Raw genomic sequence first — 26,881 nt, 5'->3', positions numbered from 1 at the left:
GATGTCAGATGTTAAGAAAGGAAAGCCACAGAAGCGACCATATAGAGATGAAAGCACACTGACAGAAAGAAGAAAAGATTATTGAACAGACTTAAACAAACAGGAGATAAACAAGATATAGATGACTTCTGGAATGAAATCCTTGGTGAAAAGAAGTTTTATAAGAAGAGAAGCGGTCAGTTCTGGAAGTATCTTTGCACATTACCTATAAATCTTGAACGCTACCAAATCTTCAATGAACTGAACAAAAGAACTGCAACACTTATGACAGAGGACAATTGTTTCGTTTATGCTTGCATTCAGGCTGGAGTAAATGAAGAAACTATTGACCACATGAGAGAAGTCATTCGTGTTAGAGACTTTCCTCAAAGTAAAGTACAAGAAATTTCTGACGCAACAGGTATAGCATTTAATGTTACCATTGGTTACTTCAATGACTCAAGACATAATGAAATAAAGAGATACATACCAAAAGAATGTAAAACTGTTCGAACTATTGACTTACTTCTTGTTGAAGACCACTACATGCTAAATGAAAGACTTCCAATGACAACATATTTCATTCGCAACTATATAGAAATCTTGAAGGAGTGTGGTGGAATGAACATTGAGAAACAGATGAAGATTTATACAAAGAGAGAAGATAAATATGTAGTTCGCATGGATAGAACTACACCGCTATGGGATGTTATGAAAACATTGTGGGAGTGCAAATATTTCGAACCTATTTCTTATGGAGAACTTTTCACATATACGACTGACTTATATAAACAGAACCTTGCACCATTTAAAGATTTGACATATACTCCAAAGTATTGTGTACAACTGAAGAAGAAAGCCGAGTCAAAAGAAGTAAATAAAAATAAGTGCAAGTTCATTCCTGAGCACGTTTTCTTTGCTGACTTTGAGTGTAGTACGGATGGCTTTCATAAAGCTTTTAACATCTGTTACGACAGTGAAGATGGTTCAGTGAGTCAAAGCATTTGGGGTCAGAACTGTGCAACAGAATTTTTGGAACGACTTCCTGACAAGAGTTTAATATATTTCCATAACCTCAGCTATGATATAAACTTCATCTTAAGACACATGACAGAAGTGAAAGGAACTCCCATCATTAAAGGTTCACGAACAATGCAAATAACTGGCTTATATAAAGGAAGGGCAATTATTATAAAAGACTCTTACAGTGTTATAAATAAGAAGCTTAAACTATTTCCTGCTATGTTTAACTTACAAACAGGACCGAAAGAAGTATTTCCATACAACTACTACAGCAGTTTTGTTAGCAAATGACAACAGAACTGGTGTCATTTCTGAAGCGTGTAAGTTTATCCAGGATGCAGATACATTTATGAAAAACATAGATTCCATCAAAGGTTGCAGAATAGATGAAAACCACTTCGACTTAGAAAAGTATAGCACATTTTATTGCAAACAAGATGTAAGAATTTTAAGAGAAGGTTTTGTTAAGTTCCGCAATGATATATTAAAAGAATTTGATTTAAACGTTTATGACTACGTTAGTATTTGTTCTATTGCTAACAAATTGTTTGAGAACAGAGTGTACTTCCCGAATGGAAATTTATATGACCTCTCAAATAAACCAAGAGAATTTATTTCGAGATGCATTCAAGGTGGAAGATGTATGTTGTCAGATAACATTAAACAAAAGAGCGAAAAGAAACTCATTGCTGACTTCGACGCTGTTTCATTATATCCATCCGCTATAGCAAGACTTTATACTTTAGAAGGAATTCCAAAAGTATTGAAGGATGAGATGTTAAGCACTGAATATTTGTTAAAGCATTTATTCGATGACGACCAAAAGGAACCCATTGGTGAAAAGTTTATGTCTGGCTTCTTTGTTCTCATTAAGATAACAGAGATTGGAATACATAGACACTTTCCTTTAATAGTTTGTGACCCTGAACTAAATCCAGAACTTAACGTTCCCAGAAGTTCAAACACTTGCTGTTTAATGTATGTTGACCATATAACATTACAAGACCTCATAAAATATCAAGGTGTCAAATGTGAAGTGTTGCAAGGATACTATTACGATGGAAACAGAGATATTAGAATAAGAGATGAAGTAAAGAAGTTGTTTGAGTTAAGGTTAAAGTATAAGAAAGAAGGAAATCCTTTGCAAGAAAATATAAAGCTCATTCTGAACAGTATTTATGGCAAAACTATTCTATCTCCTATTGAGTCAAAAATAACCATAGTAAATGACAAAGATGCTATAAGATATGCCATCAGAAACTACAACCATATAGTGAAGTTCGAAGGTTTGGATGGTTCAGATAAAACTATTTTCAAGCTAACGAAAAGCATTTGCAGACACTTTAACTTCTGTCCACTTGGTGTTAATATTCTATCTATGTCGAAGAGAATAATGTGTGAAGTATTCTGTACTGCTGAAGACTTAGGAATGGACATCTTTTATAGCGATACCGACAGTATGCATCTCTACAATGAAGATATCCCTCGTTTAGCTGAAGAGTTTGAGAAACGTTATGGAAGAGTTCTCATTGGTAAAAACCTTGGTCAATTTCATAGCGACTTTGCAGAAATAACACCTGGAAAACAAAGTTTAGCATACAAGTCAATATTTTGTGGAAAGAAGACTTACATAGACTTACTCACTAACGATTTAAATGAAGTTGCATTCCATGCACGTTGCAAAGGTGTCAAACAAGACGTCCTTGCTTTAACAGCTAATGAAATGTTTCCTGAAGCTATACAATGCTATTACAATGAAGATAAAGGTTTAATGGTTCCGCAAGGAAAATTTGACAAAGACTCTGAGTTCAGTGTTATGAAACTTTACAAAGCATTTCATGATGGTCAAGAGATTGGATTTGACTTATGTAAGTCTTCTAGTCCTTGCTTTGCTGAAAAGTTTAACTTTTCTATTCAGACTAAGACTTCATTCATAAGAAAGCTTAAGTTCTGAGGTCATGAATGAGAAAAATAATAAGGTCATTTATTTTTGTCAGCAATGAGGTCATTCGTGATAAAAATAAGCCGCTAGCGGCAAGGCGAAGCCCATGTGGTCATTTACAATACTGCGATGGTAGAGTTTAAGAGTTGTGCTTCAATGTAGAGACAGTCCTTATGGTCTGGAGGTAAGAACACTGGGCAGTTATGGTCATGAGTGGAGAACATGTCTATCCAAAACTCACGATTGAAGCCAGTTAATTTATAGTATTTAGGGTTAGGAAGTGGTGAAGTTCTTGTATGACCAATGAACTCATTTTCAACTCCCTTACTTAAGTTTGAATATAATATAGCTTGCTTTCTATCCCAAATGCCAGGTGTTACAATCTTTGAAAATTCATTTTTCCTCGGAAGCATTGCATCATAATTGAAAACATTCTTGAAGTCTTCATTGGGTTCAGAGATTTGAAACCTTATACGTAATGGATTTTCTTTCTCTTTAGCTACTTCATTGAATGGTGAATATATAACAAACTGACAGTCATGAGTTCCATCTTCATTTTCATTAAATTCATAATGAAAGTCTATAAGTTGTGGCTGACTACCTTCTTCTTTCAGTTGTGCAAGAAACTCACGTAAAGGCTGTAAAGTTTGTACTTCAATGTTGAACTTTTTCTCGAACATCTCATTAAATGAAATCATACATTGCAACAATGTTGTATCGTCTTTAAAGTATTTGTATATGTGAATGTTTTGGGCGCTTAAAGACTGTTCGTCATTTTCTATCTCGACTTGAAGTATAAAGTCAATCTTTCTGAAAGCACGTGTTATATACATAGATGTTATGCCAATGTACTTCTCTTCATTTATGTTCACAATCCAGTCTGTTGGAAACTTAAACGTTACTCTGTTCCCCTTTATTTTGACGTCAGGGTTTTCACTACTGAACGCAACAGTTAAAGGTATTTGTCTATACATTTAATTCGGATAAAAATAAACCATTTACTCTTTCTTTGCTTCAGCTTCTTTAGCTTTTTGTTCTTCCTTTGCTTTTGCTTCTTCTCTAGCTTTCTTCGCCAGCAAACGTGGGTTCTTTTGTCTTCCAGCAGCTAATGCAGCAAGTTGTTTTTCACTAAGTTTTCTCTTTGGTCTCTCTGGCTTTTGTTCTTGTTTTTGTTCCTTCAGTTCGGATAAAATTTGCTCGCGAATTTCTTTCTTCAATGCTTCAACATCTATGACCCCTTGGGTCTTGTCCATATGACTTGTCTGAGTCATTTGACTGCGGATAAAAATCTAACTTAAAACTTTAACCGATGTAAAATGAGCTTGTCAAAATCAGAGCGAGAGTCTATTATATTAAATGACGCAAGAGGAATACAACATCCTTTCTATTACGTAAGTCAGAGTAAAGATGGTAAAATATACGTAAGAAAAAGAAAGGTTCCATTAGCGAATGCAGAAAGCGACAACATTAAGGTGCATGGCACCGAGGGCGAAGCCCATATAAAACCTTCTATTCAAACTGAAAAGTCAATAGAACCAGAAGAAAAGAAGCCAGATTACTTTCAATAACGAACCAAGAGCTTATTGCAAAGTTCGTGAATTTCATTGAAAAACAAACCGAGTCAAAGAATCCTGACCCGCCAGTGAAAGAAGTTGAGACAAAAGAGAATGTACAGTTCATTGAAAATGTCAAGAAACAACTTCCACCACGAATGCCAAGAAGAAGAGTGAGAATAATGAAGTAAATAGATATTTTTATCGAAGTAAATACATGCAGAACGAACAGTTAAACGAATTTACTCCAGCAGAGCATATTCATCAGATTCGCTCATATTTCGATATCATAGACAATGCAGTTCAAATTGGTGACACTAATAGAAAATATTCTGACGCAAAGATTCCATCACAACCTGGAACTGCTAAAGATAACACATGGGTAACATTCAATCTCTCACCTCCTGGTGAAAATATGTTGGACCTTTACAATATATTCATTACGTATAAAATGGAAGGTCAATTTATTGTAGATAAAGAAATTGGTTCAGGTTCCAATAAAACAAACCCACCAGGATTTTGGATTGGTTTCGATGACGCTTTCTATGCAGTTGCTGGATATCAAATCCTTGCAAATGGTCGTATCGTATATTCTCAAGACAACGCAAGAGAAGAAGCATATATAACTTCAAACTCACAAACTACCGAACAAATAAAGAAAGTAGATGTTTTCTCAAAGACTCGACATGAAGATGTATGGAGTCATTCGGGAACATGCAGAACAGGACAAATTGTTAGTGGTCCAATTACAGCAGGAAAATCATTTGATTTTAAGCTTCGTTTAAGAATTCCTGTTAGAAGATTTTCCATTAGAAGCTATTCGATTTATTCCAGCTTTTGCAGGAAACATTCAGCTTAAAGTAAAGTTCAGTAGCGACGCCTTACAATGCACATCTATATCTGTAAATGATATCATTGCTTTCAATCCAACTCTTAAAGTTGCATTTGCTTCAGATTCAAATCCACCGACAAATAAATTTGTTCCATGGAATGAACCATTCACTATGATAACGAAGGTAATAGAAGCTAGTGGAACAGTTACTATTACAACTGTAACCCAGCAACTATTTCGAACAAAGATGGATTTTAATGAATGTTTCATTCATCCAAAGTCATTCTCTTTAGACCCTAACATTTATACAGAACTTGTAGAACATTATACAAACGAGGCTTTATGTTTTCCTGTTAAAGTTATGGATTGGATTCCTATGGACGGTTCATTCTCAAAGAATACAGATAGTTCAAGTGCAACATTTACAGCAGCTTATACGCCTATTAATGTTAAAAGTATTTGGGCACTATTTAGAAAGAAAGACAACTATTATGTTAATTTTGAGAACCCTAAGTTTAAATATCTTCAGCTTTCCATGGGAGCTTATGGAAATATGCCTGCAGAACCTGAAAAATCATATGGACCTGTATTTTATGAAATGGTTGCGAACGCTTGCAATACAAACAATGATATGATTGGATTTAATGAAGATGTTATGAGGTCATTGGTGGATGATGGTAGTGTGGAACATAAATGGGATAGCTATGACAACACACATTTCTTATGTGGTTTTCCAACAGAAGTGGACTTTTGCTTCCAGCAAGGTCAAACATCTACTGCTCCAATAACATACAAATTGTCTGTTAAAGGACCTATTGAACTAGCAACTGAAAATACCAAAGCCACTTATTGGATTTATGAGGGATTGTTGCTTTGCACAGTGCGTCAGGCATCCCAATAATAAGATTGATGACTATAACTTAGCTACGGACGACAGTGAGGAATAAAGGATGAACGTTTATTTTTAAAGCTTATAAATGAGTTCTTCATCAAGCTCTCGTGAACCTTCACCATCTATGAAACAAACTTTACCAAACGATTATGGAGCACCTATTGAATATTTCTTACGAGCTGCACAATGGCAAAGAGCAGTCTCACCAAGGTTAGGTGTTCCACCAGCTCCTGTCAAAAATAGCATTTGGTCAAGTCCTTATATAAGATATGGTCTCCCACTAGGTTTGCTAGCTACAGCAGGAGCAGTTATGATGTTGAAAAGAAATAAAGCAAATGTTGTAAATAATACTGAAGTAGCTGAAGTTAAACAAACTCCAACACCTTCACAAGCAAAACCTTCAATGACTCCTGAACCTATGGAAGTACAAACTCCTGTTCAAAAGTCAACTCCTAAACCGACTCCAACATTTAAACCAGAACCTACTCCTCAAATAAATCGTAAAACTCCTGCGTTTCCTTACTGAAAAAATAACGTTATTTTTATTTTATTTGAACATTTTATTTAGAGTAAAATGACGACTAAAGTCACTGAAGCAATGAAACAAAAGTTTTTGGTAGAATACATTAAATCAGGAACTATTCCAGAAGGTTTTTACATTCATACTATGAAGGATGGTAGAGTTCAGTTTAGAAAGATAAAACAACCATTAGATAGAGAAGGTATATTAAGGAAGATTAAACTTCATGAGGACAACATTGCTAAACTTAGGAAGAAGTTAGAAGAGTTGGAGAAAGCAGACGACAGTGAGGAATAAAATATTTCATTAGTTTTATTTTTACTGAAAATTTTTATTTGGATGTAATGACGAAAACTATTGAGATAACAAACTACAACGGTCATGAGTTCAAGAACTTGTTCTTCGTTCCTCGTGAAAATACATTCTATCAGATACGAGGGAGAAAGGGTAAAGTTAGTTTGAGCGTTTATGACTACAAGCATAATGGAAAGTTTATACAAGCAATAGATACAAACGGTAAGCGTGTTTCATTAGCTTTGTCAAAACTTACATACATTTATTTTGACAGTGATTTTGACCTATATGAAGAAGAAAGTGAGTCAGAAGATTATGAGCTGTTATATGAAGCACAGCAATGGGAGGAGTTGCAATACTTTTGTAAGTGAGAACGTTTCTTTTTACAGTAGTGAAGTCGTTTGTGAAAACATTAGTGAGGTGAAGTGGTTGGTGGCTTTGTAAATATTTAAGGTTAAGTTAGTGTTGTCGTTTGTGTTGTAAAATATACGTTAACGGTTTCGTAAAGTGTCAAATTCACATATAATGGGTAAGGAGGCGCGCAGTGCCGCCGTACCCATGATATGTATGCTAACTTTTATTATAAGTTCATCCAATAGTTCATTGCATCAATGATTTGGGAATCACGATGAACATAAGTATAACCGATACCGCCAGGATAAGCTCTAGCGTTTGGATCATAAGCCTTAACATATGGTCTATCCTTACAACCATTGCAGTCCTTTGTGCACAAACTGCAAGAAGATTTTCCATCAGGAATTCCTTTAGCTCCATTATTCATGAAGTAATAGGATGAAAGGATGCATCTAATTGGGAAGTCATCCTTGTTATTGTAAACACCATTTGGATACTTGAACAGTCTTATTTCATAATTTCTGTGGCTATTTGCATCACATCCTCTTGCAAGAACGCATCCATCATTATACATGTTTCTACTTGATGATCCATCATTTTGTTGGTCATGATCATCGTTCTGGATGACTTTTCTTCTGTTGTCTAATGCACCTCTATCAGAGTCTGGATGATTTGGATAATCACACCACCAAATCTTGATCTTAAGAATTTCATCCTCTGTCAAGCCGTTTTCTTTCAATTTTCTTGTCAAACCTTTTGTGAAAGAATAATCACTGTCCAATTCGACCAAGAGAGGAGCTTCTCCACCTGTTAAGACTTCTAACCATGTAATGAAGTCATCAGGTAATTTACCGCCTAAGCTTTCCTTGACTTTTCTGAAAATGGCAGCTAAATCGTCTGGATGAATATGTTTGGCCGCATCAATTCTATAACCGCTGAAACCAATTGAAATCATGTCAACCATGAAGTCAGCGATTCTTTGTCTGACGTATTCCTTGGATGTATCTAAATCAGATAATCCAACGAGCCATCCTGATGAAAGGATGTTTGGATCAGCCCATGAATCGCATGGTTTGTCGCAGTGGAAGTCTTCTGGTCCATAAGGAACACCTGGGAATTCTAATACGTTTGTTCCTTTTCCTGTATTTGGATTAACTTCATATGTATATGCTGGTGTATAGAATGGAGATCCATTTTCAAATGCAGATGATGTCTTGTTGCCCCATGTAACGCAATTTGCATTTGGATTTCTGTGGTTGGACAAATCATTGCCATTTCCTGTCATATGGTTAATAACTGCATCACCATAGACTCTTAAACCATATGATCTGCATTTGTTGATCATGTTTCGGAGTTGATTTCTTGTTCCCATTCTTCCTTCAAGTCTGTATGAAACTGGTTGGTACATGAAATACCATGGGTTCAATTCCCACTCGTATGGTTGAGAACTCATCAATTGTTCTTGGTGTGGGAAGATTTTGACACCTAAATATCCAGCTTCTGCAATTGTCTTGCATTCTTCGGCAATGTCGTCATCTGGCCAGCCAAATAATTCAACGATAGCACCCTTTTGGCCGTTTCTGTATCTCTGGTCATTGTTTCTTTGTTTTAATGGAGCTGCATTCCAAGCGAAATCAATGTCATCAAGAATTAATGTTTCTCCTGTTGCTGCAATGACTTTGACCTTAAGGATTTTATTGTAGCTTGAATCGTAAACTTTGGAATTTGTATTTTGTGGAATTCCATCAAAATAATAAGTCAAATCGAGTTTTCTCGATGTTTTTGTAATAATATTAACTGTGCATGACTTCATTCCAGCACTATACTTGAGCTGTGAATAACCTGCGAGTGTTGACATATCTTGGAATCCTGGTTTCCATCTGTCTTCGCCTCTCTTAGGTGTGTTCCATCTGTTATCGAAATACTGTGAGTCCATGGCTGATTGTTGTCTGTTTTTGCATGAAAATGACTGATAAATTTGGCAATTTGGTAAAGCATCATATTGATTCGAAATTGTTGTTGTGGCTGCTTTTGTAGAAGAAAATGCAGCAAGCATTCCAATTACAACACCAATTAATATTGAAACTGTTGAGATTAATGACAAAGTAATGCATTTCTTGTTAAAACAAGACTTTTTAGGTTCATCTTCAATGAGAGATGCATCACCTGCTTCGGTGTCTCTCAATAGAGCTTCATCATTTCCATACATCTTATAATAAAATGATTTTTGTGATGTCCTCTCAAATTTGGCTAAAAAGTTCTCTACCGGGTTCTCAAAATTCCTCATTGTTTTTTTTTCTATAAAATATTCAATTCAGGACTCAGTTTTCAGGAAAATAAAGGTTAATATGCAATAACTTTTTGAATGCTCAAGCAATAAAACTTTTTATAAGCAAGTATGCGACTATAAATGGATCATTATTATTGGTCTTTTATAAGTTTGATATACAAATTAATACTCTTGGTTCCAAATGATTTGAAAATCGGGATATTCTAAAGAACACCTGGCCTTAGAAATTATGCTTTATTTGATTTGTAAATTTCATCTGTAAAAGCGCAAAAAAGCTCTATAATCTTTCAAAATTTAGGTAAAAAGCAAAAATAAATCGATTTTTACGTTAATAATTAAATTACCTAATTTTAAAATCTATTAATGTATCATATTAATAATAATTTTCCGAAGAAATTTAAATGAATTGGTCAGATTTAGATGAATTTTTATAGGAATGAGAATATCGAATTAGTAGTTGTTTTGAATCATTATAATTTAGAGGATTTGATTATAGATCATAACTTTTTCTTGATTTTAATAATTAATGGAATAAGATGGTGTTTTTGACATAAACGATATGGGAATGTCACAATATAACTTTAATAGATGATCTGCATTAAAGAGAAATAGGAAAATGGCATATAACTAATAACCAAAATTGGTTACAGTCGTTACTTTTCAAAAATTGAAATAATCATGTCAAATTTCCTCTGAAAAATGCATAAAAGAAGGTTAATATTAATTAGAAAAATATAATGAATCAAATAATGATTGATACAAATTTATATATCAATAGTAGTGGCCAATTATTTCCTCATAAAATATTTTCATACAGATTATTTTCTTACGAACTTTTTTTTCGTCTGATAAAATAAATTGATATTTTAAGCATGATTCTAAATGAGATAAGTTATCTACCTTTATAAACATCCATACGATATTCTCATACAAAAGTTTTTAGGTTGGCAAAACGTTGACTGATGGTTTACTGATATAAAATCGGTCTTATTTGTTCTTCATGTAATGCATAATAGGATAGATGTATAGATCCACTTGTCTGCGATTTACATATAGCTATTTGTCGAAATTTGATAGAGTTATGAATAATACTTTTTATATAAATTAATTTTGTTCAATAAACACGAATTAGAGGTCATAGAGCTATTTTCAATTGTCGAAAAATAATTGGAACAACGCTTCACTCAATTTAAACGGTTTGGATATAAAATTTCTTAATATAGTAAAGATAAAGCATTAACACTTATAATTTGTTGAAAAGGAGACTACATTAGAGTTACAGCATTTCGTTATCTAGATGAGAAAATCCATTGAAATATCAGCACTCAAATAAAATATTTTTTGAATTAACCCAAAAAAATAAAATAGAATTCTGCACCATTTCATTTTTCAATAATGATCAAGCAGCAGAGCATTTCAGATATTATCACTACTAGGAAGACACGGAAAATTCGATTGATTTCGGAGCAGAGCGTGAAAGATCATGAAGAGTTACAGACTAGAATGGACATGAATGGAGTTAAAATTGATCTGGTAGCTGCAATCTTAGAACATATATATGGTGGTAGATTTACCGTCGAAGAACTGCTTTGTCTTGCCAGAAAAATTTCGAAGAAAATTAATTTAAAAATTGATCGACTCGCGCATCGGAATAGAAGTGGTTTGTTATGCTGGTTCGCAGAGAATTGGAATTTAATATACCCAAAGCTTCAAACCCTATCAAACTTTAATACAGCGATATTTTCTCAAGTATATCAAGAAGAAGAGCTCAAAACCAATTACAACCCTATTGATCCATCTGATATATGTCAGCTTTTAAATAACCACTAATGTATTTTGTTTGAATTTGTGTGAGAAAAAAATTGATTTTTTCAATTCAACGAAATAAAAATTCATCTTTATTGAGTAACTTTTTTCCTCAATTTTTATATGTTGTTTTACTACCTAAGGTCAATAATCAAAAAAATATCAAAAAGAAATACAAAATTGATTTATCGTGAAATAGCCGTGTAATGGCTGGAAGTAATTTGAAAACACAAATATATAGTACTTCATAATCAAAAATAATAATAAAAACTTAAATCTGATTGTTGACCAGTAAATTCAGATTGCAGATAGTATATATTAATCAATTATTTTGAAAGTTTTGTTAAATTGACAATAATCTTGTCAAATGAGAATTAAAATTTTTGTTTCCAAAGATTCAGAGAAATTGGATGAATGAGCATGTCATAAAATTCTCCATGATCTAAAATTTTATCTCGAAATGACTTGTTTATAGGTTCTTGCCTCAAATGCACAGAGATTTTATTTCTGTAGTGGAAAAAATTGAATGTTTTTATCATAATTTGTAAAATTATGTTGGAGCATGATTATTCGAAAAAAAATTTATTGAATATAAAACAAAAATTGAATTGAAACAGTGACTTTTCAAAATTTTGAAATCATAAAACAGTTATGAATATGCTAAATTTGTCGAGAATGAATAATATTACATGATCTTGAGAATCAAATGTGCTGTTTATGTGGAATGAGATTTTTCAATTGCTGCAGATTTAATTCTAATGATTTTCAAAATTGATAGATATCACAAAAAAATTGAGAAAATTATTTGAGCATTAATATTTAAATTAAAGTTCCATTTGGGCTTTAAAGAATTAACACTAAATTGAAAAACGATAGTTCTTTATTATTTCAGAAGAAATCGAACCGTTGAGCACAGAAATGAATACTTGAAATTATTGATTTTTGTATCGAAATTCTTGGACAACATGAGTATTGTATAATTTACTTGATTATTATTGATAAAATATTGAGAGTGAATTTTTTTAGAGTGAATATTATATGCGTTAATATATTTTTAATTTAAAGTTTCGTTATTATACAATCAAAATTGAAAAAGTTTTCAAATTAGTTTTATCAAATGATTATTTTTTGAGATCATATTGACAATTTTTCATCTTTATGGTGATTTACATTTCGAAATGTAAATAAAACTATCCTTATTATCTTTTCTTGTATTTGGGGATGAATGTGTAGAGCATGCTTAAAATCATTTCTTGATTTGTTTTTTGGTCAACCAAAAATCAGTTGGCATATGAAACCGATTAATAGATATTTTTGATAGAACGATGGTGAAACAAAGCCCATTTTTCTTCCATTTTTCATAAAATTTAAGTGACTAACTTATTTTACCAAAAAAATTGAGATAAAACCTATTGATGGAGCTGTTAAAGTATTTTTATCTCGTCGTCTAATAAGGTGAAATGGGAATTCTCTATAGAAATATGCATCCAGATGGAGTACTATATGTTGCTTGTTTATTTATGCAGAATGAAAACATATTTATCTGCATGAAAAACGGAAATTTTACTGCTATATAAAATTTTGAAAAATAGGTAATTTATTTTGTAAGTAAAAAAGTGGCATCTGAGTATATTGTTTCTGCCTTATTTGGTCAATGAAACAGAATTGATCCACATCATTATTATACAGTAATGATATACTGTGGAATGAAGAAGATTGATATTACAATAATCTAATTATTCGAAGTTCAACTCATCATATTGTTCCATATTAAGTTCTGTCAAAATGTAAGCTATTCAATTCTATCGTCGGGGGAAGTATCACAAATCTATCAATTTTTTTGTAAAAGTATACAAAAACATATGGTGTTCAATTAGTTTATAATAATATAAATATTAAGATTATCCAAAATAAGAAAAACTAGGTTTTGAGAACACTTTTGAGATGATAATCAAAATATTTTGATTGAAAAATAATATATTATTTATCAGATATAGAATGGATTTTTTCAAATTTAAAAATTCTGAAAAATAAACAGTTTTGTAAAGTAAAAAAAATGAACGAAAACTCGAGACCTCGTATTCCAAATGAATGGGTAAGATATATGTATGAAAAACTTGAAAGTGGTGAGTAAGGATGTCAATTTGGAAGAAAAGTGAGAAAATTTTGATTGTGAACTCATCTCTAATATTTTGGCTCCTTAATATATTTGAATCATGATCTTTGAGAAGAGTTCTCAAAAGTATTCACAAAAGCTATTTTTCCTTGAAATTTAAAAATCCTGTTTATCATATATTAGCGAATTCAATTCCCTACATATTTCAAAATATTCTATGAACATTTCAATTTTTGAAAAAAACATATTTTTTCCAAATATATTTATTATCATATTTCTAATAATATTTCCTAAAGCGTCACTTTTTACTTCCTCGATGATTATTTCCCTCTCAAAAAATTCAATAGCTTACATTTTGACAGAACTTAATATGAAACAATATCTTGTATTAAAGTTTATACCGTTATATTTTCAAAATATTACAACAGTAGCAATCCCATACATAGCCAATGATAATCCAATAACGATTTTATCTTAATAGAATTTAAATCAATACTGAAACAGCAGATTGGCAAGTCATAATATTATAATACTATACATACTGCTTGGTAATAAAAATCTCAAAGATCTTAGCATAACTTTTGTTTGATTATGAGATACAGACCCTACGTAGCTCTCACAACTCCAAATGTCACTAACTGATCAGAAGCCTATGATAAGAGATCTAAATACGCAAATTTAATGCGCATTTAATTTAGATTTATTATCGAAATACAAACATAATATATATCTCTAACTTACCTTTGAATAAAATCCTGATTTTGTTGATTAACTTCCAGAGATTTACTAAGTTTTTGAAACATATGAAACAATTCCTTAATTTGATCCTGTAAAATCGTTATATCACTTTCTTGCCTTAATAATATATATAAATTTATTATGTACATGTATTTTAATCAGTTTTCGTTGATTCGAATATTGTCACAAAGTTCCAACATTAAAATAGTAATACAAATTTGTTCTATTATTGACATATTTTAGGATAAATATATAATTTGATAAAAATAAAATGTATCTGTGGATTTTAAAAACAATAAAATCTCTTTGTTCCTCTATTAATTTTGAATTTTCAAAATTTTTAACCTCAATTTTCCAAAAAAAATCGAGAATTGTAAAAAACGTTTTCAATTTCTAGAAATTTGATTTGGCGTTTTCCAAAATGAAAAAATTTGGAAAAAATCATCAAGGAAAACTTCATTCTAGATACCCAAGTAAGGATGTCAATTTGGAAGAAAAGTGAGAAAATTCCTAAAATTCTAAAAATGAATTTTCCAAACGTACTTTTTTATCTCATTTTTTTGATTTTGAAAAAAATTTGGAGAGAAGAACTCTTCGTTTTTGAATTTTGTCACGATGGTTTTAAAGTATATTAGACACATGTATTGATATTACTATTTTTGTATATTTTGAGAGAAAATCCCTAAAAAGTGAGAAAATCTGAGACGGTTTGAGAAAATATATAAACTATTGAAAATTTGAATTAAACTTCTAATTTGGAAAAAAGAAATTTGGAAAGAAGAAAATTCAAAAATCGAGATTTAGACTCAGTATCAAATGGAGAACAAAATGTTTCTTCATATGAAGGAAAAAATTTTCTTGAGAAGAAATAGAGTTTTTAAAATTTTATTGTATGTAATGAAATAAACAAATATTAAAATTATTTTTTGATAACAAGAAAATTCCCAACAGAAAATATTTGAGACAAAGAAAAAAAGAAAATTGAAAAATATTACTCTCCTTTACATTTCATGAGATTTTCAATTTATTTTCATAAAATTGACAATTTTATACGTTTAGATGAAAATAAGTGATTTTGCTTGAAATAAAAATTATTGTTTGTTTACAGCTATCAAATAGATTTTTGCTATTTTGATTAAAATTTGTTAATCAAATTAATAATTTTTTTCTAAATATCTTAAATATCTGTATCACTCACTGATACGATGAATTAAACGATAAAAATAATACAAACTCAACTAAGTTTCCTGTCTTTCAACCAAAAAATATTATGCAAATTAAATTAAATTGTTTATTCAAAGATAAAACAAAGATAAAGTAATTATAATTATCATATACTTTATGAATAACTCTCTAATTGGATAAGATTTTCGTACAAATATTTTATTAATATCGATAAGAATATGTTTACCTACTATCACCATATGTCGATAAACGAGAGTAGAGTGATTTTTATCATCGAAACTTTTTAAAAGCTGTAAGCAGGAAGTAATAATCTTGTTTTTTCTGAGTTAGTTGTAGAACTATTGATGCCCGAGTTATCATTGTGATGCAGAAGGATATCAATGTACTGACTGAAGGATATGAATTGAATTGAATTTTATTGAATTTCAATTTGATCAAAATTTGTTGAAATGATATGAATGTGTCAACTTCTGTATCATTCTCCTTCACTCCTTCCTTATTCTTTCGAGAACGAAGCTAGCTCAGCTTTCGCTGAGCGAATTGACACTTTTCATGCCCTAAACGTACATACTCTCAAATTTATCGAAAAAATTAATACCACCTAAACTAGTATATTCTTATTTTAAATATGATATTATCCTTATATTCCACACTAAAATTCATTTAAATCAACTTTTAAAAAAAGTTCGAATCCTGCGCGCCTCACTTTTTAAATTTTCCAAATGGAAAATTATATTCTCCTAAAGTGAAAACAATTTTCCAAATTGACTTCCTTAACCCAAGGCAATAGCTTTCAGTCAAAAAACACCCGAAAAATTTAAATATTGATATCGATTTTCTTCAAGCACTTAATATCGATTGTTTACAGTTAAGCGGTTTGCAACTTTTTAAATTCTAATATATTTGAACATACTATACTTAACTTTGGAAAATTATCAAAATTTCTTTCAATTTAACTGTAATCCAACTATCATACACTGCAAACGATTCCACAATCTTATCGTAAGAAGGAATGCTTGATGTGATTGAGGATCTAACGATTTATTTACCTAATTCTATTTTTTCTTAAATTAAAGATCCTTATTATTGCATGATTTTTGTGCGGTCGTAAGGGAAAAACGCAAAAATGGTGCTTCAAAGTATTCCTGAAAGCAGTTTTATTAATAAATAATTTCCTTTCTTATCATCGAATTTTGCTCTTCTTGAGCGATCAGATTCGTTTTATTTTCATAATACAATTCAATTCCCTTATTGATAAGCAAAGTAAGGATATCTAACAAACTGATAATCTTTTATCGAAATTAAACAGAAGTCATTCTATGAGCCCATACACACTATTACTATGTTTCATATGCTGAGCATAATGAGAACAATTCTGGTCGTTATCTTGTTGTCGTTGATTATAAAAACAGAATAAAAATACTTTTTTAAAATCACTTTTTTTCCCATATCGAATCCAGAACATTCATATTTCTCTTCATTCGTCTCGAGGGACTTTACAACCCAATTCCATATATCCAAGTAATTCATTCCTCATTCCAATTTTTTTCACCTAGAAGGATAAGATTGCAACGTAATTTCAGTTTAAGTCTTGATTTTGAATGAGACATTAGAACATTTCTATCTAACTACTTTCCTTCAAAAAGAACATAAATTATCTCTCCTTAGTGTTCTATGTTCCTCAATTAATTTACAAATTTCCGAATTTTTACACAACCATTTACTTTTTATGATTTTCGTTTAGTAGTATTCAGATATGCACAAAATTACGTTCTTGTATACAGATTAATCATTTGCGTTATTTTTCGTATTCCTTTGAGCAAATATTAGATAATATCTATCTTACAATCAAGTTACTCGCACAAAATTTTGTTGTTGTTAGACTAACATCGTAATGATTTTTATTTTCATATCGTTTACTTAATTTTTATGAGATACAGTACCAAAACTATACTCAAAATATACCATCAATACAAATTTCATATCTGTATTAACAATTCTCGTAAGCCATTAGCAATTTTCCAAACTCTTCAAGACGGTTAAGGGTGCGCCTGGGAGGATCATGTAAACTTCAGAATTTAGAACCTTAATTTTTAAGCAATAACTTGGTACCTAAATAGGTAGGAAAACTCTAAAAATATCAAAAAATACAACTTGGCTCCATAATAATCCTGTCATGGTGGCTGTTTGTATCCCCTAGTATTTTCCTCTTGAATCTCTTTTTCTGTCGAAATTAAATTCAAATCTCAGAAGTAGAAGTGAATAATCGACTTATTACTGCTATTATACGAATAAATAAATTCATTATATTATTTTTATTTACATAATATCTGTTTGAAGTCCATAATTCTATAAATTTTTCTTCAAAAACATTACAATCTTGATAGTTTTGATACTGTTTAATAGGTTTTTGGCACCTTATTTAGTATTTACTACGTATAGAGTCGATCTGAACTTAATTTTCGGAAATTTAAAATATTTATTATAAGTAAAATCTGATTTGAAATTTATGTTTAACTACTCATATCTTGCATTATCCTGAGTAGCTTTTGTAAAAATTCATCAAAAAAGATTTTAACGTGCTTTAATTTTTATTTTTTAAAATAATGCATATTATTATATAACTAGAATATTTACAAATTTTAGTGCTTTCAAAAATTTAATCCTCCTCCTCTCAAATAAACGTACATTCGGGTGGCCTGTTTTTTGCAAAAAATAAAATTTCATTTTTTATGCTTAAAAAGTCAGAATTTTTATTTGCTTCTGGGATATATGATGGCTATATCAGATGCCCATTCTTTTTGATACTCAACATTAAACATAAAACTTAGCCGTTAAGGCTCTTCTGAAAATATTTTTTTTTCCGAAAAATTTTTCGAAAAAAATCAAAAAATTTAAAAATCCCCGAATCTGCAAGGATTTTAAAAAATTCTTTTTAGTAAAACTTAAGGATATTGTATCAGATATATTGGTATGGGCAAATTCAATTTTAATCCAATATTCATCGAGATATTAAGTTAACGAAGCTTTCAAAATTGAGAGGGTAATCCTCCTCCTCTCAAATAAACGTACATGCGGGTGCACCCTTAATCCACTTACCGATACATACGAATTCACATCTTACATTCTTTTTAAAATACGTTTAGATTACATTTTATTTTTTTCGATTTGAAACTTATTGAAATACTAAACGTTCAACTAAGATATTCGTCGAAATTGAGCACACCTGTATTGATCACAGCTTTATCGTTTTACAACTATAAGACTACAAAATTCTCCTTTTTGCAAAAAGGAAGATTATTTTTTTTTATTTCTTTTTCTCGAAACAGTTTTAAGTTCAGTAATTCAATAAAAGTTTAATTTTATCGTTGCTTTATTTAATACATATTTATTGCTTTCTATTGTTTCATTTGAAATTGTAGATGAAAATGAGCATAATTCAAAAAACATGTGCTTTTCTAAATACAAGAAACCATTTTGAAAATCTATTTTCCTTGATATTCGCAAAAATAATTATAAATCTTTCCCTGTTTTGAAATATCACTCACAACACGTTAATATGGCCGAAAATCTCTTACAACGCATTGTTTCTTGTATTTTGCTGCTTGATGAAAATTATTTTCGACGTTCAATCAAGAATTCTGAATTTAAGTGCACCTGAAGAAACGCCATGTAGCATATATAAAATTAACTTTTACAAAAAGATTTATTTTGATTGTCATTCACTATAAAGAAAATCTTTATCTCAAAATATTTGAAATAAGCTCAGAATTTCTTAATGATTTTGTATTGAATTTGATTTTGAGAAGAAATTTTAAATATATTAAGGGTTTCGTTTTGCTAAAATTGTCACTTTTATAGCATATTTGTTTTTGGATGTTTTGCGAAACCAAAAAAAAAAACTATGATATACAATGTGTGTGTAAAGAAAATACTTTATTTACTAGTTAAAAAATCATTTGGTATTGATCAAGTTATTTTTTCTGGATAAGATATTATATGGATAATTGGATAGAAAATACAATTATATAATCTTGTACCTGGTTTAATTAAGCTAATTGTCATCAGAAACTTGTAATTTTTATGAATTTCAGATTTTCTTTTCATTACTGCTTTTCTTAATAGGTCAAGTTCTTATTTACGTTATAAAGTATGATATTTACAAATATCAAGTTATCATGTTTTTTGAGAAATTATGAGAAACAAACAAAAATGAAAAAGATAGGAATAGCAATGAATAGTGATGTGGGTATAGAAAATGTAAGAGATATGAATGCAAAGCAATCAGTATTTAGGATATTGACCATAGATTTCGAAAAAAAAATGCTGCATATTGAGCGAAAACTATGATTATATTATAAGGCTGTCATTTAAAGCATAATGAAACTATTCCCTTTTCATTTTAATCGAATAAGATAGTAAAGATTTTTGAATTAGCTAGAAACTGATGAGATGTTTTCACAAATCAGATTTTTAATCTCTATAATGCATAATTCACTCAATATCTCAATTTTGATATTGCGAGATATTTTTGCTATCGGTTTAGCAATTTTGACACAATAGCAAGAGGGTTCTATAAGCATTATTATCAACGTAGAATCTGAATATCATATCAGAAAATGTCGCAAATCTGACATTTATCCGACCAAATAGCAAAAATAATTGAATACTTTTCGCAAAAACTTTAAAAATCGATAAAAATATGAAATATAGATATTAAAGAGACTTTTTATATAATATTCATAAAGATTTTCCAAAAATATGATACCGCAAAATTAAAAAAGTGACGTCTTGAGTGGAGTCAAAGGTCGAAATTGCTAGCTAAATGTTTTTTTTAGCGAAATTGCGTATTGTACGTTTTTTTCGCAAAACGAAACCCTTAAATATATTACAAGATATTTATAAATCATTCAAAATAAAACAATATGAAAATTAACGATAATAATCAAAAGTTTAATAAAAGATATATTTCCAACTTTAGAACCTAAATATCGGCATTTACAAATATTTCATTGAATTAAAAAACGATTAATTTTAAAAGAAAAACTCCTATTCAAATGAACCCGTAATAAAATACTTTCGATCATAAACATAAATAAAACTATATATCTTTCAACTTTCTTAAATTCGATTTAGTTTTTGGTTTTCAATTTAAATTGAATTCCGATAAATACCATACTCTATTCTTATCAAAACTAACGATTTTAATATTTTTAAAAGTAACAATTTAGACGTCAATTCAATATTTTATTTTTTGAATTTCCTCACAAATTTCAAATCTTATATCCCTCTCTTCATACCCACTTATTTTTTCATTATTTTTCTGCTAGAAATGCCCAATATGGAAACAAGAATCCAAATTTCGATAAATTTATGTCATGGCTTCAATTTCAGCCGTGATTTAGATTTAATCAATTTGTTTTGAGTGTGGGACAAACTATCCAGTGTCACTTTTTTATTAACCTTATTTTAAAAAATTAATAAAATAATAATAAAAAATTATTTGAATCTTTTACATTAATTGTTTCTTTTTTAAAAGTACCTTTAAAGTACAATAAACAAGATTTGAATCTATTGATCCTTGTTGCAAACTTGAATATATTGCTTCAAGCATTTTCAAACATTCGACTTTTTTGTTTTCCAATATTTGTTCATGGTCATTAGCTTTTCGTAATATACGAACAACTTTATCACTATTGATTAATTGAACTTTAAATTTAATCAATAATGCTGGAACAACCGTTGTGTATAATTCAACAACAAAATCGTCTAATCGAATATTCCTTCTCTCTGGGAAATAAGAATGCTTGAGAACTTTGAAATGTGACTCACTGACGTTATTAGTCGCGTCACCTCCGTTGCGATAGCGCTTATTCCAACGATCTAAATGATGCCTCCATTGCCTATCGAAGTACTTTTGGGCTTTCGGTTCAGTGGAAAGAATTTCAAGAATTCGATCATAAACTGCATCTAGGTCTGCAGCTTCTTCTTGAGTGAGGTGCTCTGGAACTTCTTCACTTGTTTCAAACGTTTCTTCTTCTGGAATAAATTCAGAATCGTTTGGATCATCAGAAGATTCTCGTGGTAAAAAGATTTGAGAAGGTTGAAATTCATTTTCGATGAATTCTTCTTCATATTGTTCCTCTTCTTCAATTTCTTCTGCTTGAAGTAAGTGAGATTGAGCTGGTTCCTCTCTAGGATTTTCTTCTTCTTGGTTCTGTTCTTTCTCGGGAGATTCTTCTTTAGTATCGAATACTAATAATTTCATTAGATTATAAAATTCTTCAAAATTGTCTCGTGATTTAAACTTATCCGCTTTTCTTAATATGGCGCGAAGGACATGCACGCCACACCAAAGAATATGACAGTTTGGAATACCTCGCTCAATTGCCTCGGCTATTTGTGGGGCGCAGTCCATACTTATCATCTCGGGTTCTCTATTAATATATTGAAAATAACGACAAACACAATATTGAATATTTTCGCTTGTGTCAGGAGAAATAAAGAAATACAAAAAAGGAAAAACAATAGTATGTTCTGTTTTTCCTGTGAGTGCATATAATGGAATGTTAGCCCTTAGAAGTTTATACGTTGAATCGATGTGAAACGTAGAAATTTGGTGACCAAGGGCCTTCGCTTCGAAAGGTGCATATAAAAAAACTAGTTTTCCCGGCTCAGAGATAAATTCAATTAAATCTTCTGGACAACTTTCTTGAACAGATTCGACAAAGATAGCTAAAGAAACTTTTTCATCCGAACTAAAGCGTTTGGAAACAATTTCAGCTCTTTGAGCAAATTTACGTAATGCATCTGGACCTTGTGCAAATATTGAAAGTAACTCTTCGTCTGTATATGAAATATTTAAGTCTTGGAAACACTTAAGTTGAGCTGTAGCATGATTCATATTGTTTTCAAAGTAATGTTTAAGATAATTTCTGACAAATAATGAGGATATTGTTTTTGTTGATTTCGGAGGTGCAGAATGATCATGAGAGTCAGAGTGGATTAGTAGTTCATATTTATCTTGATCTATTATCCGGACTTTGAATTTAGCTTGACATTGTGGATACTTACATTTGTATTCGATCGTGGAGTATTCTTTCCTGCATTTTTGAGAGTAGCCCATGCTAGCTTTTATCTCTTCTTGGATACCAAACTGGAGGAGCTCCATAGTGTTGAATATCACGGGCTCCATACAACAAATTGAATAAGGTATTTCAAAATTTGAAGGAAATGGTCCATCATTGAATGTAGTGGCCGGGAATTGAATGACATACAGATAGTTTGAGGAAATTTGTTATAAATTATAATATAATTGAAGAATTAATTATCAAAACAAGTCTAAGAGCCATTTGTCAGATTTTCCCGAAATGCAAGGTTAAGATTTTAGCAGCGACTAACTTTGAGTGTACATATATAATTGTTATACTGAGTACTTTCTATCTGTGTTACTTATTTGAGTCTAAGAGCCATTAGTCAGATTTTCCCGAAATGCAAGGTTAAGATTTTAGCAGCGACTAACTTTGAGTGTACATATATAATTGTTATACTGAGTACTTTCTATCTGTGTTACTTATTTGAGTCTAAGAGCCATTAGTCAGATTTTCCCGAAATGCAAGGTTAAGATTTTAGCAGCGACTAACTTTGAGTGTACATATATAATTGTTATACTGAGTACTTTCTATCTGTGTTACTTATTTGAGTCTAAGAGCCATTAGTCAGATTTTCCCGAAATGCAAGGTTAAGATTTTAGCAGCGACTAACTTTGAGTGTACATATATAATTGTTATACTGAGTACTTTCTATCTGTGTTACTTATTTGAGTCTAAGAGCCATTAGTCAGATTTTCCCGAAATGCAAGGTTAAGATTTTAGCAGCGACTAACTTTGAGTGTACATATATAATTGTTATACTGAGTACTTTCTATCTGTGTTACTTATTTGAGTCTAAGAGTCATTTCTACCATAGAACTAGATATTGTCTCTCATTAAATATATATAACTGTAAACTGCTTAATTCATTTATCTATTTAGATAAAATTATATTTATATAAGATTTCATGTTATTATTTCATCTTTATTATTTTTTTATTCCTTTGAAAAGTGACACTGGATAGTTTGTCCCTTTCTCATTTGTTTTCATATATATATTGATTAATCACACTATCTCCCAAGGAACCTGATCATAAAGAATCAATCTGTTCGATTGCTCTTATTTTTAGTTTTTGAAATACCTTACATAAATTGATTCATATAATTTTTATGTCGATTTTATTTTCTTACGGGTCTCAATTCTTGAATAAAGAATACCGTAACAAATTAAAATAGATAGACCACAATATCTTTTATATATATCTCAATCAAAATCTTCAAAAAGACAACATTTTTTACTTTTTTAAAAGATTACCCGGAATTCGCAATTTTCGAATTAGAATTAGTTTTATCTCTTGATTTTATTCCGAAATACCCAATGATATCCAATAATAAAAATATTATTTTTCGATTTTATGATTAATAGTCCATTTTCTCATGATTTTTATCTTATTAATACCTAAGATACAACGCTCATCTATATCACATTCTTACATCCTTCCATTTTTCAACTAATTCCTTTGTTTTCAAAAACAATGCTAGGAAATAAAAGTTCTTTTTTGTATTTCCTATTATTATCATGATTGCAAAAAGGTTTGTACAAGGATTTTCGAGCAGTTACCTTTATACAACGATTTCATATTCAAATATAAATAAAATATATCATTTTGTAAACGAGAATGCCCATTTGGATCTTACATATTATGTAATTCATAAAATGAAATACCAAAAAGATATATTTAAACTTCATTTTCTAGGAAAATTTCATATATTTATAGGCATTCTATATATCGAACTATATTTAACTCCGCTTCTGTCAACTAATACTAATATCCTACATTACAAATTACTTTATATAGAGTTTATTATTAATATATTAATAATTTACTCAATAATATCACTCCGGCTTGTTATTGAATAATCATTTTGTTCTAAAACAAAACAAATATACTAAATTATTTATTAAAAAATGAAAACAAATACTTTAATTCTCATGGAAGTTAAGGAGGCAAGATAAATCCATAGGATCAAATGTGGAAGATGGGAGATCCATTTTTGAGTTCAAAATCTGATTCAACTCAGTCTCAACTTTTCTTGATCTCCTCTTAAATATCTTTTTTGCATCATTTTTCTTTTCATCTAAAATCTTGGTTACTAAAGACTAGTTTTCAGCATACCAACATAGCATAGCCTTGCGGTTCCTCTTTGCAAGTCTATCAAGAGGAACATGATACTTCTGCTCAACGATCTTTGCAATCGATGTTAAAATTTCAATATTAACATGAGTGCCAAAGAACTTGTCAACATAGGAGTTCACGAAGTCAACCTTTGATCCCATGTTTACTATTCTCTTCTGGATCTTTTCATAGTCACGCTGGGACTGGGCAGTAAGTCTCTTGCACTTTGGGTGGGCATCAACATGTGGAAGATTAAAGTACTGTGTACTCTGAAGCATCATGTCTTTAATCAATCTTATCAAAAAATGATTTTCTGAACTTATGAAAATTTCATAATTAGAAAATTCGTTTTCAGTAACGGTAATCATACATATCTAATCATAATTTCGTTTCTTAATTTTTAACAAGTTGAATTCTCATACCTTTGTTTATTTTCTCAGGTATATTGAATTTTCCCTATTCAAATACAGAATTCCAACACTCTGAATTGCATTGGGAAGTATTCTTGCAGTACTCATTTCTGGAAGTAAAAATAACAAAGAATTTATATGAGATCATTACGACTTATCTCAAATTTAAATTGACAAAGCTTTTGAAAATATAAATACGAAAATAACACGAATATTTCTGCCAGTACCCTCTCCTTGGACTCAATAATATTTCTTAATTAAAAGCCCTTTTGCTCATGTGCAAGATTAAACTTGTTCCATTCAAAATTTTACGATTGATTTTTCTTTATGGTCTCTGGAAATAAATGAGTTTTAACTTTGTTTTCGGAATTCAGAAATGATTTAAAATAGGAATATATTATGTTTGAATCATGTTTTATTCCCAGAAATATTCAAGCAATAAAATATACTGAGGGGTATTCTGCAGCAGTTGATCTGCATCATTGTTAACTTTTCACTAAATTATTTTAATTGAATATTGTAATCCTAAGAAAATCCTTTACCTACTAAGAAAATAACCCAATTTAAATATCGAAAAATTTATAGTAACAAAGAGAATAAACCCCATATATAATACTTTTCCGGATTAAGTGGATATTTCAATTGAGTCTTCTTGTTTTATTAAAATGGTTTCTAATGGTATAATATAACATTTATTATCTCAGGGAAACAAGCAAATTACACGCCAACTTAAAATATTTCAATTTCAATTTATTTTCATGCGCAAATAACTCAGCCATTGATCTATATGTATCTATTACGTATGGGAAACATCAAAAAACTCTAATTTCTTCGACATGAACTATCTATGAAGCATATGTCATCTCAAAAGAAAAAGATTTTAAAAATATTTACTTTCGAATTGACATTGTTCATTTTTGATCAGGAAACTAATGCAACAACATTTGGTCCAATAAAATAGAGTCAAATTTTGAATTGACATATATTTAGCGGATTTGTGACCAAATAATTTCAATGCGAAATTCAATGAGAGTCAAAAATTGAGAGAAATTGAATTTATCATTTGAGAGGAAAATTTGTATATTTCAAAACTACATGATTTTACAATAATATTAGATGACTGTATACATCAACATAGGCAAGAACATTAAAAAATCTATATCTAATCATCAAAATTCAACTTTATCATTTTTTTCTTATGTAAAATTTACAGTAAAAGATTATATAACAATATAATCAGAATTATAATGGATATAACTGTCTATTCAATGTAGTAAAACATGTTGCCCCCAAAATTTCGCCACTTTAACACATTTGATTGTTAAAAGACTATCGATTTCTGAGATTATCCATGCATTATTGTGATGAATTAAAGTTTAATTATATAAATGGGACTTAAATATGGGAAAATAAAAGGATTTAACGGAAGATTTGTTTTGAATTTATAAAATTATTGAGATTACTGGCCAATTTCTTCATGCATCAATTAAAAATGAAGATACAATATGATAGTCAGCGTTATCCAAAATAATTTTATACTTTTTATATTCTTATATCGATTATACCAATCTGAATTAAATCAATATGCCGTTATAGGAATACTTCATATATTATTTGCTTATTGTAATCAGCTATAATAAACAAGAATTCCCTTTATTTTTGGAAAAATGATTTTATTA

At 30.2% G+C, this 26,881-nt stretch overlaps 12 protein-coding genes and 1 pseudogene across 13 annotated transcripts, besides 5 other annotated features; 7 read left to right on the top strand and 6 right to left on the bottom strand.

The window, feature by feature from the left end:
* Positions 1 to 7,611: a mobile genetic element.
* On the top strand, positions 265 to 1,260 carry TVAGG3_0619050 (organellar and viral DNA polymerase type B; the record flags this gene model as incomplete). The annotated part of the gene is made up of 1 exon (XM_051240298.1): positions 265 to 1,260. A coding segment is annotated over one exon (996 nt), but the record flags the coding sequence as incomplete, so codon positions are not given.
* On the top strand, positions 1,979 to 2,956 carry TVAGG3_0619040 (organellar and viral DNA polymerase type B; the record flags this gene model as incomplete). Its single annotated transcript, XM_051240297.1, has 1 exon — positions 1,979 to 2,956. The coding sequence occupies one exon, from the start codon at positions 1,979 to 1,981 to the stop codon at positions 2,954 to 2,956; it is 978 nt and encodes a 325-aa protein (XP_051086884.1).
* Positions 3,061 to 3,918, bottom strand: TVAGG3_0619030 (uncharacterized protein; the record flags this gene model as incomplete). Its single annotated transcript, XM_051240296.1, has 1 exon — positions 3,061 to 3,918. The coding sequence occupies one exon, from the start codon at positions 3,916 to 3,918 to the stop codon at positions 3,061 to 3,063; it is 858 nt and encodes a 285-aa protein (XP_051086883.1).
* TVAGG3_0619020 (uncharacterized protein) lies at positions 3,943 to 4,197 on the bottom strand (the record flags this gene model as incomplete). The annotated part of the gene is made up of 1 exon (XM_051240295.1): positions 3,943 to 4,197. The coding sequence occupies one exon, from the start codon at positions 4,195 to 4,197 to the stop codon at positions 3,943 to 3,945; it is 255 nt and encodes an 84-aa protein (XP_051086882.1).
* TVAGG3_0619010 lies at positions 4,261 to 4,688 on the top strand (annotated as a pseudogene). The gene has a single exon. A coding segment is annotated over exon 1 (428 nt).
* TVAGG3_0619000 (uncharacterized protein) lies at positions 4,715 to 5,276 on the top strand (the record flags this gene model as incomplete). Its single annotated transcript, XM_051240294.1, has 1 exon — positions 4,715 to 5,276. A coding segment is annotated over one exon (562 nt), but the record flags the coding sequence as incomplete, so codon positions are not given.
* Positions 6,307 to 6,747, top strand: TVAGG3_0618990 (repellent protein 1 family; the record flags this gene model as incomplete). Its single annotated transcript, XM_001298373.1, has 1 exon — positions 6,307 to 6,747. The coding sequence occupies one exon, from the start codon at positions 6,307 to 6,309 to the stop codon at positions 6,745 to 6,747; it is 441 nt and encodes a 146-aa protein (XP_001298374.1).
* TVAGG3_0618980 (uncharacterized protein) lies at positions 6,796 to 7,038 on the top strand (the record flags this gene model as incomplete). The annotated part of the gene is made up of 1 exon (XM_001298372.1): positions 6,796 to 7,038. The coding sequence occupies one exon, from the start codon at positions 6,796 to 6,798 to the stop codon at positions 7,036 to 7,038; it is 243 nt and encodes an 80-aa protein (XP_001298373.1).
* TVAGG3_0618970 (uncharacterized protein) lies at positions 7,086 to 7,406 on the top strand (the record flags this gene model as incomplete). The annotated part of the gene is made up of 1 exon (XM_001298371.1): positions 7,086 to 7,406. One exon carries the CDS (start codon positions 7,086 to 7,088, stop codon positions 7,404 to 7,406), a length of 321 nt encoding a protein of 106 aa, XP_001298372.1.
* Positions 7,612 to 7,615: 4 nt separating the features above from the next.
* TVAGG3_0618950 (alpha-amylase family) lies at positions 7,616 to 9,598 on the bottom strand (the record flags this gene model as incomplete). The annotated part of the gene is made up of 1 exon (XM_001314258.2): positions 7,616 to 9,598. The coding sequence occupies one exon, from the start codon at positions 9,596 to 9,598 to the stop codon at positions 7,616 to 7,618; it is 1,983 nt and encodes a 660-aa protein (XP_001314275.2).
* Positions 9,599 to 13,245: 3,647 nt separating this feature from the next.
* Positions 13,246 to 13,287: a mobile genetic element.
* A 651-nt stretch (positions 13,288 to 13,938) lies between these two features.
* Positions 13,939 to 13,980: a mobile genetic element.
* A 3,588-nt stretch (positions 13,981 to 17,568) lies between these two features.
* Positions 17,569 to 18,610: a mobile genetic element.
* Positions 18,611 to 20,947: 2,337 nt separating this feature from the next.
* Positions 20,948 to 23,654: a mobile genetic element.
* TVAGG3_0618910 (MULE transposase domain-containing protein) lies at positions 21,037 to 21,792 on the bottom strand (the record flags this gene model as incomplete). Its single annotated transcript, XM_001298298.1, has 1 exon — positions 21,037 to 21,792. One exon carries the CDS (start codon positions 21,790 to 21,792, stop codon positions 21,037 to 21,039), a length of 756 nt encoding a protein of 251 aa, XP_001298299.1.
* Positions 21,904 to 22,428, bottom strand: TVAGG3_0618900 (MULE transposase domain-containing protein; the record flags this gene model as incomplete). Its single annotated transcript, XM_001298299.2, has 1 exon — positions 21,904 to 22,428. A coding segment is annotated over one exon (525 nt), but the record flags the coding sequence as incomplete, so codon positions are not given.
* Positions 23,655 to 24,776: 1,122 nt separating the features above from the next.
* TVAGG3_0618880 (uncharacterized protein) lies at positions 24,777 to 25,070 on the bottom strand (the record flags this gene model as incomplete). The annotated part of the gene is made up of 1 exon (XM_001286641.1): positions 24,777 to 25,070. One exon carries the CDS (start codon positions 25,068 to 25,070, stop codon positions 24,777 to 24,779), a length of 294 nt encoding a protein of 97 aa, XP_001286642.1.
* Between the last annotated feature and the right edge of the window lie 1,811 nt (positions 25,071 to 26,881).

The sequence above is a fragment of the Trichomonas vaginalis genome, chromosome III (genome assembly GCF_026262505.1).
Source record: "Trichomonas vaginalis G3 chromosome III, whole genome shotgun sequence".
In the NCBI taxonomy this organism is placed as follows: Eukaryota; Parabasalia; order Trichomonadida; family Trichomonadidae; genus Trichomonas; species Trichomonas vaginalis.
This window is presented reverse-complemented; position numbering and strand designations above follow the sequence as displayed.